This window comes from Balaenoptera physalus (genome assembly GCF_965194825.1).
Source record: "Balaenoptera physalus genome assembly, chromosome: 4".
NCBI classification, from domain to species: domain Eukaryota; kingdom Metazoa; phylum Chordata; class Mammalia; order Artiodactyla; family Balaenopteridae; genus Balaenoptera; species Balaenoptera physalus.
The window spans coordinates 74,602,007-74,617,482 of NC_138891.1; the positions used below are offsets into that span (position 1 = coordinate 74,602,007).

The 15,476-nt window shown below is 39.3% G+C and overlaps 2 protein-coding genes across 9 annotated transcripts in view; one reads left to right on the forward strand and one right to left on the reverse strand.

Moving 5' to 3' along the window:
• The window catches only part of TFRC (transferrin receptor), a 116,494-nt gene that overhangs the window by 87,212 nt on the left and 13,806 nt on the right, over positions 1 to 15,476 (forward strand). The window contains exons 2-9 of one of the 5 annotated variants that reach the window (XM_082458595.1): positions 2,265 to 2,385; positions 3,294 to 3,693; positions 9,487 to 9,545; positions 10,105 to 10,315; positions 10,832 to 11,042; positions 12,189 to 12,338; positions 12,511 to 12,622; positions 14,205 to 14,318. In XM_082458595.1, the coding sequence (XP_082314721.1) occupies positions 9,510 to 9,545; positions 10,105 to 10,315; positions 10,832 to 11,042; positions 12,189 to 12,338; positions 12,511 to 12,622; positions 14,205 to 14,318 (834 nt within the window). In that variant the 5' untranslated portion in view covers positions 2,265 to 2,385; positions 3,294 to 3,693; positions 9,487 to 9,509. Of the gene's footprint in view, positions 1 to 2,264; positions 2,386 to 3,293; positions 3,694 to 3,864; positions 4,030 to 4,250; positions 4,270 to 6,525; positions 6,545 to 9,486; positions 9,546 to 10,104; positions 10,316 to 10,831; positions 11,043 to 12,188; positions 12,339 to 12,510; positions 12,623 to 14,204; positions 14,319 to 15,476 lie in introns of those variants that run through there. The other 4 variants (XM_082458594.1, XM_082458597.1, XM_082458596.1 and 1 more) reach the window with 4 other exon arrangements.
• LOC309659202 (uncharacterized protein) overlaps positions 7,050 to 15,476 on the reverse strand; it is a 39,301-nt gene continuing 30,874 nt past the window's right edge. For 2 of the 4 annotated variants that reach the window (XR_014262656.1, XR_014262657.1), the window contains one exon: positions 7,050 to 8,974. Coding sequence is in view for 1 of the 4 variants with exons in the window: in XM_082458692.1 (XP_082314818.1) it covers positions 11,039 to 11,079 (41 nt within the window). In the remaining 3 variants the exon portion in view is untranslated. Of the gene's footprint in view, positions 8,975 to 11,002; positions 11,080 to 15,476 lie in introns of those variants that run through there. The other 2 variants (XM_082458692.1, XR_014262658.1) reach the window with 2 other exon arrangements.

Here is a 15,476-nt window from a genome sequence, read left to right on the forward strand (position 1 = left end):
CTTTTCTGGAGCAATAACCTCATTGCTAGTTGCTTAGAATGTCTCAGTTTCCAGGCTTTTCCCCCTCAGGCCACATTTACTCACTTGGCTTGGGATCTGAACTAGCAGCACCTTGTATTTGTATAACTGTGTAGTTAGTTAAAGGAGCTTTCCTACTTTTTAATTCACTGGTGAAGGAGATAAAGGGATGTTATCTTCATGTGGCCAATGGGGAAACTGAGGCATAGAGCCATTAAGCCCATGGTTCCGCAGCACAGTTGGTGACAGCTCTGGACTAGTTGCTGACTTCGAGGCTGGGGCTCTTTTCACTACATCAGTGGCTTCTCTGCTTTGTTTTTCCCTCCTATTTCTCCCTCACTAAATTGGAAGATTCCTGCTTTCATCTCAACGTGAAGAAAAAAGAGAGGGAGGGAGAATTGTGCAGCTGATGATTTCTATAACTCTTTTTTCCACCAGTGATTTCCCTGAGGTATTTACGTAGAGTAGGATTTTTAGTACACACCACAGGCAAGCCGGTCTCCTCTGGCTAAGTACCTTATTTCTTCCTCATCAATCCAAGTCTGGCCTGAAGACATCTTCCACGTTACCTTCCTGCCGGACCCTGCTCCATCCCACCCAGACCGACTCAACGAAGAGTCTACTCTGTGCCAGTTTACTGTGTGTTTTTAGGAGACTGCACCTGCCTTATCTCACTTAAACCCACAGAAAATCTGTGAGGCAAGTATTTTTATTCCCGTTTAAGAGCCGATAAAACTCAGGCTCAAGAAAGCTGAGAACTCCAGTTCCTCAACTCCAGGTTTTGTGCTCTTTTCCCAGATCTCCAGGGCTTTTATTTATTTACTTGCTTGTTTATTATTTAAGCACATCATACATTCCTCTCCAACCTCCAGTTTCCTTTATGCAAAATTCTAGCATACATGATTTAAAAAAATTTTTGTGTACCTTTTGGAATAACTGCAAGAATTTTAGGTCCACTGTAAGGTAAGTCTTGTGTAACAGTCTGTGGAAAGTTGGAAATTGAATAATGTCCATTTCAGTTATGCTGGATAGTTTAAATAAAGCTACCAAAAACTTATTTCATTGCAAGCAACCAAGTTACTGGGTCTCCAGAAGTGGGAGGCAATGCTATGTAATAATGGCAACAACAACAACGAAAATCAGATTTAAAAAATAAAATCTTTGAACATATGTATGGGTTACCAGACAAAGCAAAATTGCCTTGTATGTATAGATACTACAAACAATAAATGCTGGAGAGGGTGTGGAGAAAAGGGAACCCTCTTGCACTGTTGGTGGGAATGTAAATTGATACAGCTGCTATGGAGAACAGTATGGAGGGTCCTTAAAAAACTAAAGATGGAATTACCATATGACCCAGCAATCCCACTACTGGGCATATACCCAGAGAAAACCGTAATTCAAAAAGAGTCATGTACCACAATGTTCATTGCAGCACTATTTACAAAAGCCAGGTCATGGAAGCAACCTAAGTACCCATCGACAAACAAATGGATAAAGGAGATGTGGTACATATATACAATGGAATATTACTCAGCCATAAAAAGGAATGAAATTGGGTAATTTGTAGAGACGTGGATGGACCTAGAGACTGTCATACAGAGTGAAGTAAGTCAGAACGAGAAAAACAAATATCGTATATTAACGCATATATGTGGACTCTAGAAAAATGGTACAGATGAACTGGTTTGCAAGGCAGAAATAAAGACATAGACATAGAGAACAAACATATGGACATCAAAGGGGGAAAAGGGGTGGGATGAATTGGGAGACTGGGATTGAAATATATATACTAATATGTATAAAATAGATAACTAATGAGAACCTGCTGTATAGCACAGGGAACTCCACTTTGCTGTACAGTAGAAACTAACACAACATTGTAAAACAACTATACCCCAATTTAAAAAAAAAAAAAGATTCTACAACAAAGCAAGACAAATTTATTTTCATCTACTTGAAATTGTAGAGGAGGGAGACCCTGCAAAGCTTCCAGGGAGAAAGGGATAGTGAAGGGAATGTAATTGCACAGTATCCATTATTACTAATAAAAGCATGAAAATAAACATATAATTGGCACGCTTTTTAGTGTCTTCTTTATTGTTTCATTTTACTGAATGTAAACTTTTAAATTTGGATTTTCATAGGTTCCATCCTGACCTCCAGTCTCCTAAGTCTATTTTCTCCACGTGGTTATAAGATTTTCACCTGGATATTAGCATTCTTTTCTTTTCTTTTTTTTTAAGGTCCAACCAGTCTGGGAAAGAGAAGGGACTCAGGACCTACTGTCAGAATTTCAAGTTGGCTGCATCACAGCGAATCCATCCCATTCCCTGCTTTAACTTTTTCCTGTGTAGAGCAACTAAGGTGCAGCGATATTCCTACTTATAAGATTTTAAAATATTTCTTCTTGGGGAGAGATTTTAGGGCGGCGGGCACACCCCTCTGTACTTCCGCATTTCGGAGCGTAATAAGTGGAAGAGCAGAAGCCCGAGGCCGGGAAACGGATTTGGATTTCAAAGGGCTATTGTGCCTCCCTCTGGGCTCTGACCTGGAAAGCGCTTTATCTGTAACCCTTTTATGGCCCCAGACGTATTCTTGCTTCCTGGCTATTTGTAAACTTGTCTAATCTCCCTCACAGGACTGTAGGTTACCGATCAAAGGGAGGGAGAGGGTGAGAATGTTTGTAAGAGTTTAGAAAGTGATAACAATCCTATTTTATTTATGTATTATGCATTGCACAATCCTATAATAACAATGACAATGTACATTAAAGTTCTTCTACAATTCTATCACCCTAATCGCTTGTTTCTATTTTATCTTCCATTTCCTCATGCATTAAAACATTCTGCAAAGCTCTGTGCCAGCCTTAGGGATTCACGGGAAGCTTTTACACATCCTAAATGCAAATTTGCATTTTGCTTTTTTTAAAAAATTATAGTTGATTAACAATATTGTGTTAGTTTCAGGTGCACAGCAAAGTGATTGGTTATACATATATAGGTACATATCTATATTCTTTTTTTGACTCTTTTCCATTATAGTTTATTACAAGATATTGACTATAGTTCCCTGTGCTATACAGTTGCATTTTGCTTTTAATTCTTTTTCCTTTTTACTTATCCTAAGTATTTCTGATGCTGCAAAAATATTCACAACATGGCTTTAGTGACTACCTAATATTCCATCAACGACATACACTTTAAAGTGTTATTTCAGTGTAAGTATCCAGCATTTAGGAGTAAACGCTAACACCCTTTGACCTTGCACTGCAGGGCCAGAAGACCGGTCAAGGTTAGACGGAGGGCTCCGGGAGGAAGGGCTGCGGCCCGCGCGCCAGCCGGCCAGCCGAGGACGCGAGGAGGAAGCTGGTGCGCCACCCCCTCGACCCCTCCCGGCACCTGCAGTCTGGCGCCTTTTCCCTCCGACCTCGCCTCCTCGGGTTCCGCGCTCCAGCGAAGGGCCCCCATCCGGCTGCGTGCCCACCCCTAGCCCCGAGCTGTTTCCAGAGCGCCTCCTAAGGTGTACGTGAGGCAGGAAGTGACGCAAAGGGTCTCCGAGGATCTGGAGAGGGCGGGAGACTATAAACGGCTGACTGCAGTCAACCAACCCATCAGAGGGCGTCAGCATCGGCCGGTGACGGGCAGTGGAGCGGCGGACCCGGGAGGCGCCTGTGTGAGTGACACGCTGCTGCTAGAATTTCTCTGACCCTCCTGCCCTCCGTTCAGCCTGCGGGGCTGCTCCGAGCAGTCTCGGGGGCGGCCCTCCGCCGTGCAGTCCAGCAGCCTCAGGGAGCCGCCGGGGGCGCGGGGAGGCTGCAGCGCCTCCGGGTGGGGCGGGAGGGGGATGCGCGCCGCGTGGCGGCGGGGAAGGGGTTGCGGCGGAGAGCGGAGTAGGCTGCAAGTGCAAGCAGGGTGGAGCCGCGCTGCAGAGAGGGGCTGCCCTACCTTTCTCTTCCTCTTGGTGCCCTCCTCCTCTCGGCCCCCGACCGGCGAATGGATTCTGTTACTGGTAGGCGAGATGAGGGGTGCCCCACTGTCGCTCTGCGCCCCGCCATTCTTCTTCCGGTTCCTCAGGCCACCCGGATCCCTTGTCCTCAGTAGCTTGCCCTTAAAAAATGCAGGCCCTCGTGGGACAGCCCTAGCCTGAGGGCTCGGGAGCGAGGCGTGAGACACGCTGCCGCAGCGCAGAGCCGCTCTGCGGGGAGCACGTGGCCGCTTCAGGAAGAGTTCCCAGGGAATGGCTGTCGCGGTGCGTGGGTGACCTTGAGCTCGTAGCTCTTGGATTCCTTGGGGCCCGCCCGGGCCCTGGTCTCATTGCTGTCCTCGACTGCATTACGACTGGGTCCTGGGCATTTAGGCGGGGGTTTCTATAAGCTGTATATTTGAACTCTAATACAACCTGATCTTTCAGCGCTGCCCGTTGGCCTTGTGTGTGGGTTCTCAGTTTTCCCAAGGCAGAAGCCGACTGAAAGCCGCAGGTGTTCATATTAAGAATATTCGGATTGCTAGGCCCTCCTCACTAACAGATGGGAGACCGTAGGAATAAGATTTATACTTTGTGAAAGCTATGGTCTAGAGGCTAAATAAAAGCTCTTTGGATTGGAATCGGCTTTTGCCTTCAGGAAATTAGGGATATGGTATAAAAAGGCTGTGCCGTATGGTGTAAATGGGCTTAGAGGCGCATTGTGTCACTGTTTCGGGTGGACAGCTTTCTAAGCTCGTAGTGGGGAGAGTGGGTAAGTTGTGACTTGACTCGGGTTAATGTCTTCCCTCTGCCTACTGCTTGTGGCGACTTTGGGTATACCAAGGAAATTGATTGCTGCTGCTTTTTTCGGAGAAGATTGAAGTAGGAAATAGTTGTCCTGTTACAAAAGTATTTGGATACCTTTATTCTAGGCTTTGATAGGACTTTGGAATACTAGATGCTGATTCTGTGGTATCTGAGCTAGGGAGTTTGACCTTATTGACAAAGACATTTAAGGTGATTTCCAGAAGTGGTTTTCTACCTTTTTTTTTTTTTTTTTTTTTTTTTTTGGTGGTATCTTATTTCCCCGACCAGGGATCGAACCCACGTCCCCTGCAGTGGAAGCTTGGGGTCTTTACCACTGGACTGCCAGGGAGGTCCCTGATTTTCTGCTTTGAAAATTAAGGTTAGGCTATCTAAAGTATACTTGTTTGCCCTGCTGTCCCCCCCCCCCTCAATTTTGGATTATAATAAACTCAATATGCTTCACAAGAAAATCCAGAATTAAAAAAATTTTGTCGTTGATATGAAATATTTTCCAAAAGTCTATATATAGCATAGCATCCTTTAACTTTTCTTTGATGGAATGTTCTGACAAGAACATTGTAGTGCTGGCTGTGAACCTAGCCTGTGCTGAAGATTGTTGGATAGCAAACAACTCAGCTAACTCGGGCCTAAGGGGTGGCATTTATTTGCCTCTGATAATGTAGTTATCTGTAATGGAGACGGCTCCCAGCTAAACTTGAATCAGACAACAACTGAAAGCTCCTAAAAATGATTCTCTGAGGCCTTTTGGAACTCTTCTGTGTGTGTGCCTTCTGTCTGCTCTCGCAGATGAGCACTACACAAACAGACCGCAGGGACTTCAGGTGGTCCTGACCTTCAAGTTGAGCAATCTTTTTTGCAGAAAGCCAAATAGGAATGAAGATTTTGCTTGTTTTCTTTGACTTCCTCCACTGCCTTTTCATTTTAGGCCCGTAAAGTTAACCCTTGAAGCTAGTAAAGACCTTGACCAACCGTCTCTTTACAAGTCATTGTGGGTATACACAAGTATGTGCATTCTGAGGGCCATGCAGAAGTTTTGTAAGTTCCTGTAATCTTTTCATTTTCACCTGCAAGTGCCTAATTGTCTTGGGAAATTGTTTGTAAAATGGGTATCTATAACCAATTGCTTGACATCTTGGAGCTCTGCCAGGTAAAGGTGAAAGTTTTTCTACTTTTTAAAGTTTCCCTACTACCCAAGCTTTACCCAGTGATTTCAGGATAAACCAAAATAGTAGCAAGGATGGGAAGATCCCACATCCAAGGTTTTCATCATATTCTCTTTCATATAATTTCCAAATGATATGAAAAGTGAACCTCATATACATTAAGCATGCCCCAGTACTGTTAACAAATAAAATATCTTTAGTCTTTGTTGATTATGAAATAATTGCATATCAAGTATTATAGGATAGGGATATCAGAGAAGGCTTCATAGAGATGGCCCTTGAACAGATCCTGGAAGAAATGAGTAGGACTTTAAGAACAGAGGAAGAATGTTAGTGGGTACAGGCAGGGGCTGGATTCTGTCTCATCTTGGAGAAGATAGAGGGCGGCGAAGTAATTAGGTAGTGTAGGTCTCTAGAACAGAGCCTCAAAAGCAGGCAGAGGAACTTCATTTTATGTGATCTCCAAGGACTTGAAACTGTGGCTTGTTTTCTAAATTGAAATGGGCTTGTCAATAATAACAAACAAGTGTCTTATTTTTATTTCAGGTAAAGTGGAGTAGCAGCTTTGGGTATGTTTTATATATAGGTGAAAGTGTATTTTGGTACCTGATCCCCACAGCCCTTTAGCTGTACATATTTTGTACAGAACTATTGTTTTAAGACATCCCAAAGTAGCTTAAGACCACAAGATAATTACTGTATTTAAAAAAAAAATTAAATAGAAATTAATGCCACATTTCAAGAAAGTAGGAATAAGATGATTTGAATTTGAAAGAAGTTTGGGGCTGTAGTCTAGCGAGTACCTTTGCCTGCCTCCTGTCTTCCATCCCATGGCTCAATTAAAAAACATTTCAGATCTTCCTTCCATTTCATGTTCAAAACATGTGGGGCTCTGGTTTTGCTTACCTTAATTTTCATTATTGTAAGAAACTGAATAGTTTTCCCAGTTATCGCTGAGAACACCAAAGATATACAAGATGCTAATATGAATAAAAATCAAGGTGATGTTTGGTTTGTCTCTTGTAATAGATTGTTAGCACTGGTGGTGACATCTTGACAGAAGCCAAATAAGGGTTGTTTGCCTTTTATACATAGTCTTGTAAGAGAACTACTTGTTTATAGACTGGTATATAAATGGTATGAAAAGTTTCTCTCCCATGCTTTTAGAGCACGTAAATTAGAGTTATTTCAGTTAGAAGAAAATTCATTAAGGGTTCTTTGAAATAGCTTTACTATGTGTGAGATTATTTTGAAAGAATAACTCAATTTTGTTATGTGTAAAACTTCAGGAATAACTTTTGTGGATATCATAGAATTAATTGTGTTCTTCACAGATGTGGAGTTAAATGATGGAGTTAAAATGGAAATTACCTAGGTCACACTTTTTTCCCCTGACTTGATTTCTTTTATGTTATAGTCTTAATATTGTGTCTGGGGATTGAAATAGAAATAGTGTATCTGTTTTCTCAGTAAAAAATATACTTTTAATTATACAAAATCATGGCATGTGCTATTAATATCTGTTTTTTCAGACTTGCAATCACTCAATCTCATTGTTTATATGTAGATCATTTATTTAAATATGTTGTCACTTTAGTCTTTAATTTAAAACTAGAAGCCTTGAGGAATGGCTGGGTCAGATGAATATTAAACTGGTAAGCTGTTTTTTCCTAGAAAAGGGTGACTAAAGTTGGTTCAGGGTGGGGCCTTCTAGTTCTGGCTCTAGTGATTGGGTCTGTACAGTTCTGGTGCAGTGGTAGTGATAAGCTTTTTGTACCACATGGGGCAAGAGATTGTGCTTCTAAGAATATGATCTATTGCTTATTGGCTCTGCTCTTTAAAGCTTGGGGATTAAAAATTGTTTTTTTGTTAATAGGTTTTGATAGACTTTTCTAATGCCAGTTTTTATAATTTCTTTGTTTTACAATCTGCATATATATCATAGCTTGCTTTGTGCAACGTGGGTGTTAAAATGTGCTATGAGTGTACTTGTAGTGGAGGAAAAGCTTTAAAATAGTATGAAATAAATGTCCATTTTATACATCTCAACATACTATCACTTTCAAGCATCTAGATGGATTCAAACCAAATTAATTAGAAAATCTAGATTTCAGTTAATACCTACGCTTTAACTTAAGACTCTCTCTTGGTTACAGAGGTGTAGTTTGCTTTGAAAAAAGTTGAAATTAATTTCTTAAATTTCTGGAGATGAGAACGCGCTTTCTATAAAACCAGTGTTATAGAAACCCATTGGACTTCATTTTTGGATTATCAGTTTTCAGCCTTGAGCAAGTCACTTAACGTCTCAAATAATTGGCATTTTCATCTGTAAAATAGCATACTCTGTGTTTTTCTTTTACCTATTCTTTTTGCATCGAAGATCTATCAAATCATTTGTTAGGAACTGTTCATTTAATCAGAAGGATCAGGTTTTCTCTCCTTTTCTATTGGCGGTGATTTGTTACTGATTTGTGTAGCATAACCAGTCTTAATTTTACTTTTGTTAGGTTTTTTTTTTTCAGGTGCTAGTCTATTTTCTTTTGTATTTGACCCTTTTCTTTGACTACTAAATTCAATTACTTAAATCTACTTACCATGGATAACATTCTAACTAGTTTTCCTCACATTTTTTTCTTTTTTTAATAAATTTATTTACTTATTTTTGGCTGCATTGGGTCTTTGTCACTGCGCACGGGCTTTCTCCAGTTGCAGCAAATGGGGGCTAGTCTTCGTTGCTGTGCGTGGGCTTCTCATTGCGGTGGCTTCTCTTGTTGCAGAGCATGGGCTCTAGGCGCACGGGCATCGGTAGTTGTGGCACGCGGGCTCAGCAGTTGTGGCATATGGGCTTAGTTGCTCCACGGCATGTGGGATCATCCCGGACCAGGGCTTGAACCTGTGTCCCCTGCGCTGGCAGGTGGATTCTTAACCACTGCGCCACAAGGGAAGTCCCAGTTTTCCTCACATTTTTCATTAAAAAAATTTCAAACCTACAGGAAAAGCTGAAATAATATTACAGTGTATATCCATGTACCCTTTACCTAGATTCACTGATCGTTAACCACATTTCCTTTATTTCTTACATACTTTTTTAAACTGAACTCTTTGGAATTAAGTGACAGACATCACAATACTTCATCCTTAAATTCTGTGGCATTAATCTCCTAAGAAAAGGGCGTTCTCCTCCAAAAAATGCAATACCATTATCACACTCCTAAATCTAATATTGATACAATACTGTTATCTAGGATATAGTCTATATTCAAATTTCTTGTTTCTTCCAATAATGTCCTTCAAGCTGCCTCCCGCCCCAATTCAAGATCTAATCAAGGATCACACTAAATTTAGTTGTCATGTAAACTAAATATCTTGGTTAAAGACCATTTCTAGAAAGGTGATAATATATTTTAAAGGATATTTGATATATAATAATCTAGTGTGGTAATGAAAAGTCCTCACCAGTCTGATACAGTGGTATCTATCTCATTATATTAATTCTGTATTTTACTACTAGGCTCTTCTGTGTGGCAGCTCACAATGATGGATCAAGCAAGATCAGCATTCTCTAACTTGGTAAGATTTTCAGTAAGAAAGATTTATCTGTTACCAGTTTGCAAGAATATGAAGTATACAAGGATGGCTTTCACCCAGTAAGCAGGAAATAATACCCAAAGTTTTCATCAGGTATTCATTTATATTTGAAGTGGTGGTCTTGAGGTGTAACTGATCTCACAAAGGAAGGGTATATTCAGTCTTGAGTAGAGTTAATTATGGAAAATCTTGTAAGAAGTTTCAGGGCAGAGAGACAATCAAGTAGATAAGATGAACTAAAGAAAGCACTGGTCAAATTGTATACCAGTAGACATGCATAACAGAAACCCTGAAGGAAAAGTCTGAATGAGATGAAGGCCAGTGTGTGATCCAGCCCTCATCTGCCATTGACAGAACTGGGCACACAGAAGAATGCTGATTTGAAGGGGGAACTTCTTTTTCCTTGAGAATGTATAGCAAGTCATAGTAATGGCCCAATAATATGTATAACACCTCACCAAACTTTCTTTAACTGTCCCTATTCCCTTTCTTCTCCTTCATAATGCTTTCTCTCTGTCCTTTTTTTTTTTTTTAATCTCAGTTTGGTGGAGAACCATTGTCATATACCCGGTTTAGTCTGGCTCGGCAAGTAGATGGCGATAACAGTCATGTGGAGATGAAACTAGCTGTAGATGAAGAAGAAAATGTTGACAATAACATGAGGGGTAACCACACCAGTGTCACAAAACCAAAAAGGTTAAATGGATATATCTGCTATGGGACTATTGCTGTAATCGTCTTTTTCTTGATTGGTAAGAATGGCCATTCAAAACTTAAATGTTCCTTGTCACCAACTCTAGGAATTCTGTTCATCCAGATCAGCAAACATTTATTTCGTACATTTTTATGTGCCATTGTGCAAGGCACTAGGAATACAATGATGGCTAAGACTCTATACCTGCCTTTGAGGTTAGCCTGGTGGGAGAAGAGAGACACATGAATCATTTCAGTGTAATGTGCAAATGTTACACTAGAAATATGCACAGGATATTTGTAGCATAGACCCTGGACCTGAGGATTCAAGGAAGGCTTCGGGGAAGAAAAGGTACCTTTGCTTTGAAAAGGTAACTGTTTAAAATAAAATTATTATATAATAGATTGACTGGTTTAAAATAGACAAAATGGAGATGCATTACTTACTTTCAAATGGCTTACAATTTGATTAAAACCAGTATTTTCAAGGGTTAGCTGAAAATATTAACAATTCTTATAGGAATAGATTATAAATGAAATTCTATGAGTTCAGCTCTGAAACTTTTTATCCTTAGGATTTATGATTGGCTACTTGGGCTATTGTAAACGTGTAGAACCAAAAGCCGATTGTGAGAGACCGGCAGGAACAGGGCCTTCGTGCACAGAGGAGACAGAACCTTTCGAAACAGAAGAGCAGCTCCCCGAAACACGTCGCATATTTTGGGCAGACCTCAAATCAATGTTGTCGGAGAGACTGGATGCCATAGACTTCACCAGTGCCATCAAGTAAGCTTGAGCTGCTTTACAAGTTCAACCTCAGTGCCTAAACAAATATTATTAGGTGCAGTGGAACAAAACAAAAGTGATAGTCTGGAGGAAAAGCTTTATAGAATAGGCGAGACTTCCCATGTTCAGTTAGAGGGTAAAGAGTCAGTAAAGAACTCAAACTATGTTAGGAAAAAATGTTAGAATTTCTGTGGGGACTCTCCTTTTTTTAAAGAAAATTCACAGGCTCTTGATCTTTTTGTCGTCTGGTTCTTTGTAGCCTGTTGCTTGCTGTCAGACTTTCTTCTGCTCCGATTTTCCGTCTCAACCCCTTATAAGTCATGCTGAGCTCTGCTGCTATCCATAAGGGCATCGGTAGCCTTTTTCATCCTCTAGTTCAAGACTAACTTGACTGCCCAGCTTGATACGTCTCTAGTATTTCTTGATTTCTTCTGGTTCTCACTCAATCTATACCCTAAGAAGTGTCCTTAAGGTTCCTGTCCTTAGATTTTTAAGGTCTTCTTTGGACACATATCTAACTCTGTGTAAAGAACAAATCATCTTTTACCTTTTGTTAGCCCCCTATAGTTTCAATGTTACAGTAATTCTTTTGGTCTTAAATTAGAAATCTTGGCATTTTTTACTTCATCTGGTGAATACTTCTGTGTATACTGTATATTAGGCATTATGGATAAAGTGAGGATAAGGTCTATCAAAAAAAACATCATATAACTAATATGATGTGTATATTTACAAAGAGTCATGGGAAAGAAATCGGAACGAAGAGGAGTTTTGCTTCCAGGGTATTCAGAATGCTTCAAAAAAGTGAAAATTGAAGCTGTGCATCTTGAGTTCACCAGTAGTAATACTATCTTTCATTTTGCTTATAGCAGATCTTCTGGAAGCTACTCATTTCCCCTAAAATTACCCTAAGCAGATACATCAGATAAAGAGGTTTTAACAAGTTTGAAGTCACAAATTCCCTAAAATATGGGCACACATTTTTTTTCTTCTAAGCTTGTCTCTATCTGGTTAATCCAGGATTTTGGGTCACAGTTAATTTATTTTTTTGAGTTATGCTTTTAAAACGATTTGCTTGATACTTGAGTTCAATGTTTATTTTAGATTAAACTTTAGTTCATTTAACAGTGACTTTTTTTCCTCCAGGATGCTGAATGAAAATTCTTATGTCCCTCGTGAGGCTGGATCTCAAAAAGATGAAAGCCTTGCTTTTTACATTGAAAATCAATTCCGTGAACTTAAACTCAGCAAAGTCTGGCACGATGAACATTATGTTAAGATTCAGGTTAAAGGCAGGTATGTTGAAAGATGGTAACCTTATTTTATAAGAAGTAGCTATTCTCAGGTGTGCTAATTATAGCAAAGACCTTCAAAATAAATAATGCAAGTCAAATGCTAAATGTATTAAATCCATTTAATTTGTTTCTCAGGAATGCCTTAGCTTCATTTTAACTTAATCTTTTTTTAGCAATGCTCAGAACTCGGTGACCATAGTGAGTAAGAGCGGCGGCAGCAGTATGGCATACCAGGTGGAGAATCCCGAGGGTTATGTGGCGTATAGTAAGGCTACGACAGTTACTGTGAGTAAGGCAAAACCGTGCGTGAGACATTTTTCCCTGTTGACTAGCTCAAAAACTCATTGTCTTTACTGTTCTTAGTATAAATTTACTCATAAAATGTAACTGACCTTGGGATATTTTTGTTCTCAACCCTCCTATGCCACAGTTAAAGTAAAATCCCAAGTCCTCATCTTGGTCAGCAAGGCCCTGAGTAATTCTCCTGCTCCCCTCTTCGCTCACTCTGCTGTGGCCACTCTAACCTCCCTGCCGTTCCTCAAACTCTCAAACTCAAGCATGCTCCCACCTCACGGCCTTTATAGAAGTCGCCTTTCCCTTTGCCTGGCCCACCCTTCCCTTAAGTATTAGCATGGCTTCTTCCCTCACTCTGTGCAAGTCTCTTCCCAGCATTATCTCCTTAGGGAAGTCTTCCTTGATTATCTGATCAAAAATGTCCTTCCTCTAATCACTTCTCCTTATCCTGCTTTATTTTTCTTCCTAGTACTTATAGCACCTGACTTTATTTACTTGTTTCCACACTAGAACGTAAACTACATGAAGGGCTAGGGGTTGGTTTCATGTTCTGCTATGTCCCAGAGTCTTGGACAGTGCCTGACACATGGTAGTATTTACTGAATGAATTCATGTATCAGGTATCCCCTTATGTGGGGACAGATATAAATAACCGTCTCAGCTGGAGTCTAATCTTAGTTTGGTTCTTTAATGCTTGATCTTTTAAAATTTAGGCAAATACGGCCAAACTACTATAAAATTAAAAAACAGCTAGATAGATCTATCTAGGTTTTTTAGGTTAAAAACCACATATTTATATGCTGGGGTCTATCTAAAAACTGCCTTCCGAGCCAAATGAAGTTTTAGGGTTGTTCTCTGCCTTCCTGGTTTACCTGTGCTGTATCACTTTCCCAGGCCACCCACAAGCCAGTGGTTTGGAGGCGGGTAGATTGTTCTGTTAAAGAACGTGGAGAGTTTTGGTTCACCTGCGAGCTTTCTATATTTAGATATTTGGTTGTTAATGTCAGTTTATAGCTGTACATCTGAACTCTGATAGAGTTTAGGAGCATTATGATAACAGCTTATAAAAACATCTAAAAGTTGATCTATGCAAGTCATTTTATTATAAAACAATTTTTGGACAGATTTATTATCAGAACTTTTAGTTAATTCTTATGTCCTCAATTGTCTGGAGTTCAAGTGTGGGAACATTATGTAATTGGTACTGCCTTGGCTAGCCTACCATATTTATATTGATAGATGTCTCTTTGCTTAAGGATATCTTATTATCCTTTCTCTTCCCCCCAAATATCTGAAGCAATGTAAATTAATTGATGTAAATAATCAATGTTAATTAAAGGCATCATAAGATAATAAATGGCATGAATATAGGAGACCAGAAATCTTGACTTCACTCCTGTTAACCCTGACCAGTTTTGACTTTAGAACTCTCATATATTCTTTCCTGGCCTTGGCCTTCTTTTTTTTCTCTCTTGGTTTTCTCTATTGGGTTTGACCTGTAAAATATTTGGTGGCAGACTCTGTCGCTATTCTAATACCATAATGCTCACTGAATCTAATGTCTTTATTCTAGGGTAAACTGGTCCATGCTAATTTTGGCACTAAAAAAGACTTTGAGGATTTAAATATGCCTGTGAATGGATCTTTAGTGATTGTTAGAGCAGGGAAAATTACTTTTGCTGAAAAGGTGAGTATGAGTTATTAAATACATTGGTATCATAACATTCTTCAGCTAAATGGTATTGTTAATTTTCTTACATTCTGAAAACCATCTGTCTTAAACTCTCATACCTGATAATATAATTTATTAAAGTACTCTACAAATCAAATAAGTTCCAGTTATTTAAAGTTATAGGATACTTCCAAAACTGGCATATCCACTTGGAGTATTTTGCAGTCATTGTCTTTCAATAAAAATGCAGTAATCTGAAATGCTTAAGTGAAAGAAGTTTAAATTGTGTCTATGTAACTGAGTTATATATAGAAAAAAAAAAAAAAAAATATATATATATATATATATATATATATATATAAAATTCAGTTATAACTATGTTTTATAAAAAGGAAAATTAAAAGTCACCTACACAGGGCTTAGAATGGAAAGACAGTGGTTGTTTTGGATGGGTTTTTATTATTTCTCTTATCTTTTGAACTCTCCTTAAGAGTTAGTTAAACTTTGTTGTGCAGCCACATTGAATTGTTTCTTTTTTACTTTTTAAATTGAGATTTAATCCACATATCATAAAATTCACTCTTTAAAGTGTACAGTTCAGTTTTTAGTATATTCACAGGTTGTGCAACAGTCACCATGATCTAATTCCAGAATATTTTCATCGTCCCCTAAAGAAACCCCATACCCAGCAGCAGTCACTCCCCATTCCCCCCTCCTCCTAGTCCCTGGCAATCACTAATCTACTCTCTGTTTCTATGGATTTGCCTCTTCTGGACATTTTATATGAATGGACTCATACAATATTTTGCGTCTTTTGACTGGCTTCTTTTCACTTAGCATAATGTTTTCAAGGTTCATCCATGTTGTAGCATTAATCAGTACTTCATTTCTTTTTTTGGCTGAATAGAATTCTACTGTGCAGATATACCACATTTTGCTTGGCTACTTGTCAACTGATGAACATTTGGACTGTGTCCACTTTCTGGCTTTATTAATAATGTTACAATAAACATTCATTTACGTGTTTTTATGTGAATAGATATTTATAATTCTCTTGTGTATCTACCTAGGAGTGGGATTGCTGGGTCATATGGTAACTCTGTTTAGCTTTTTGAGTATATAATATTTTTGAAATGACAACATTTTAGAAATGGAGGAGAGGTTAGGTTAGTG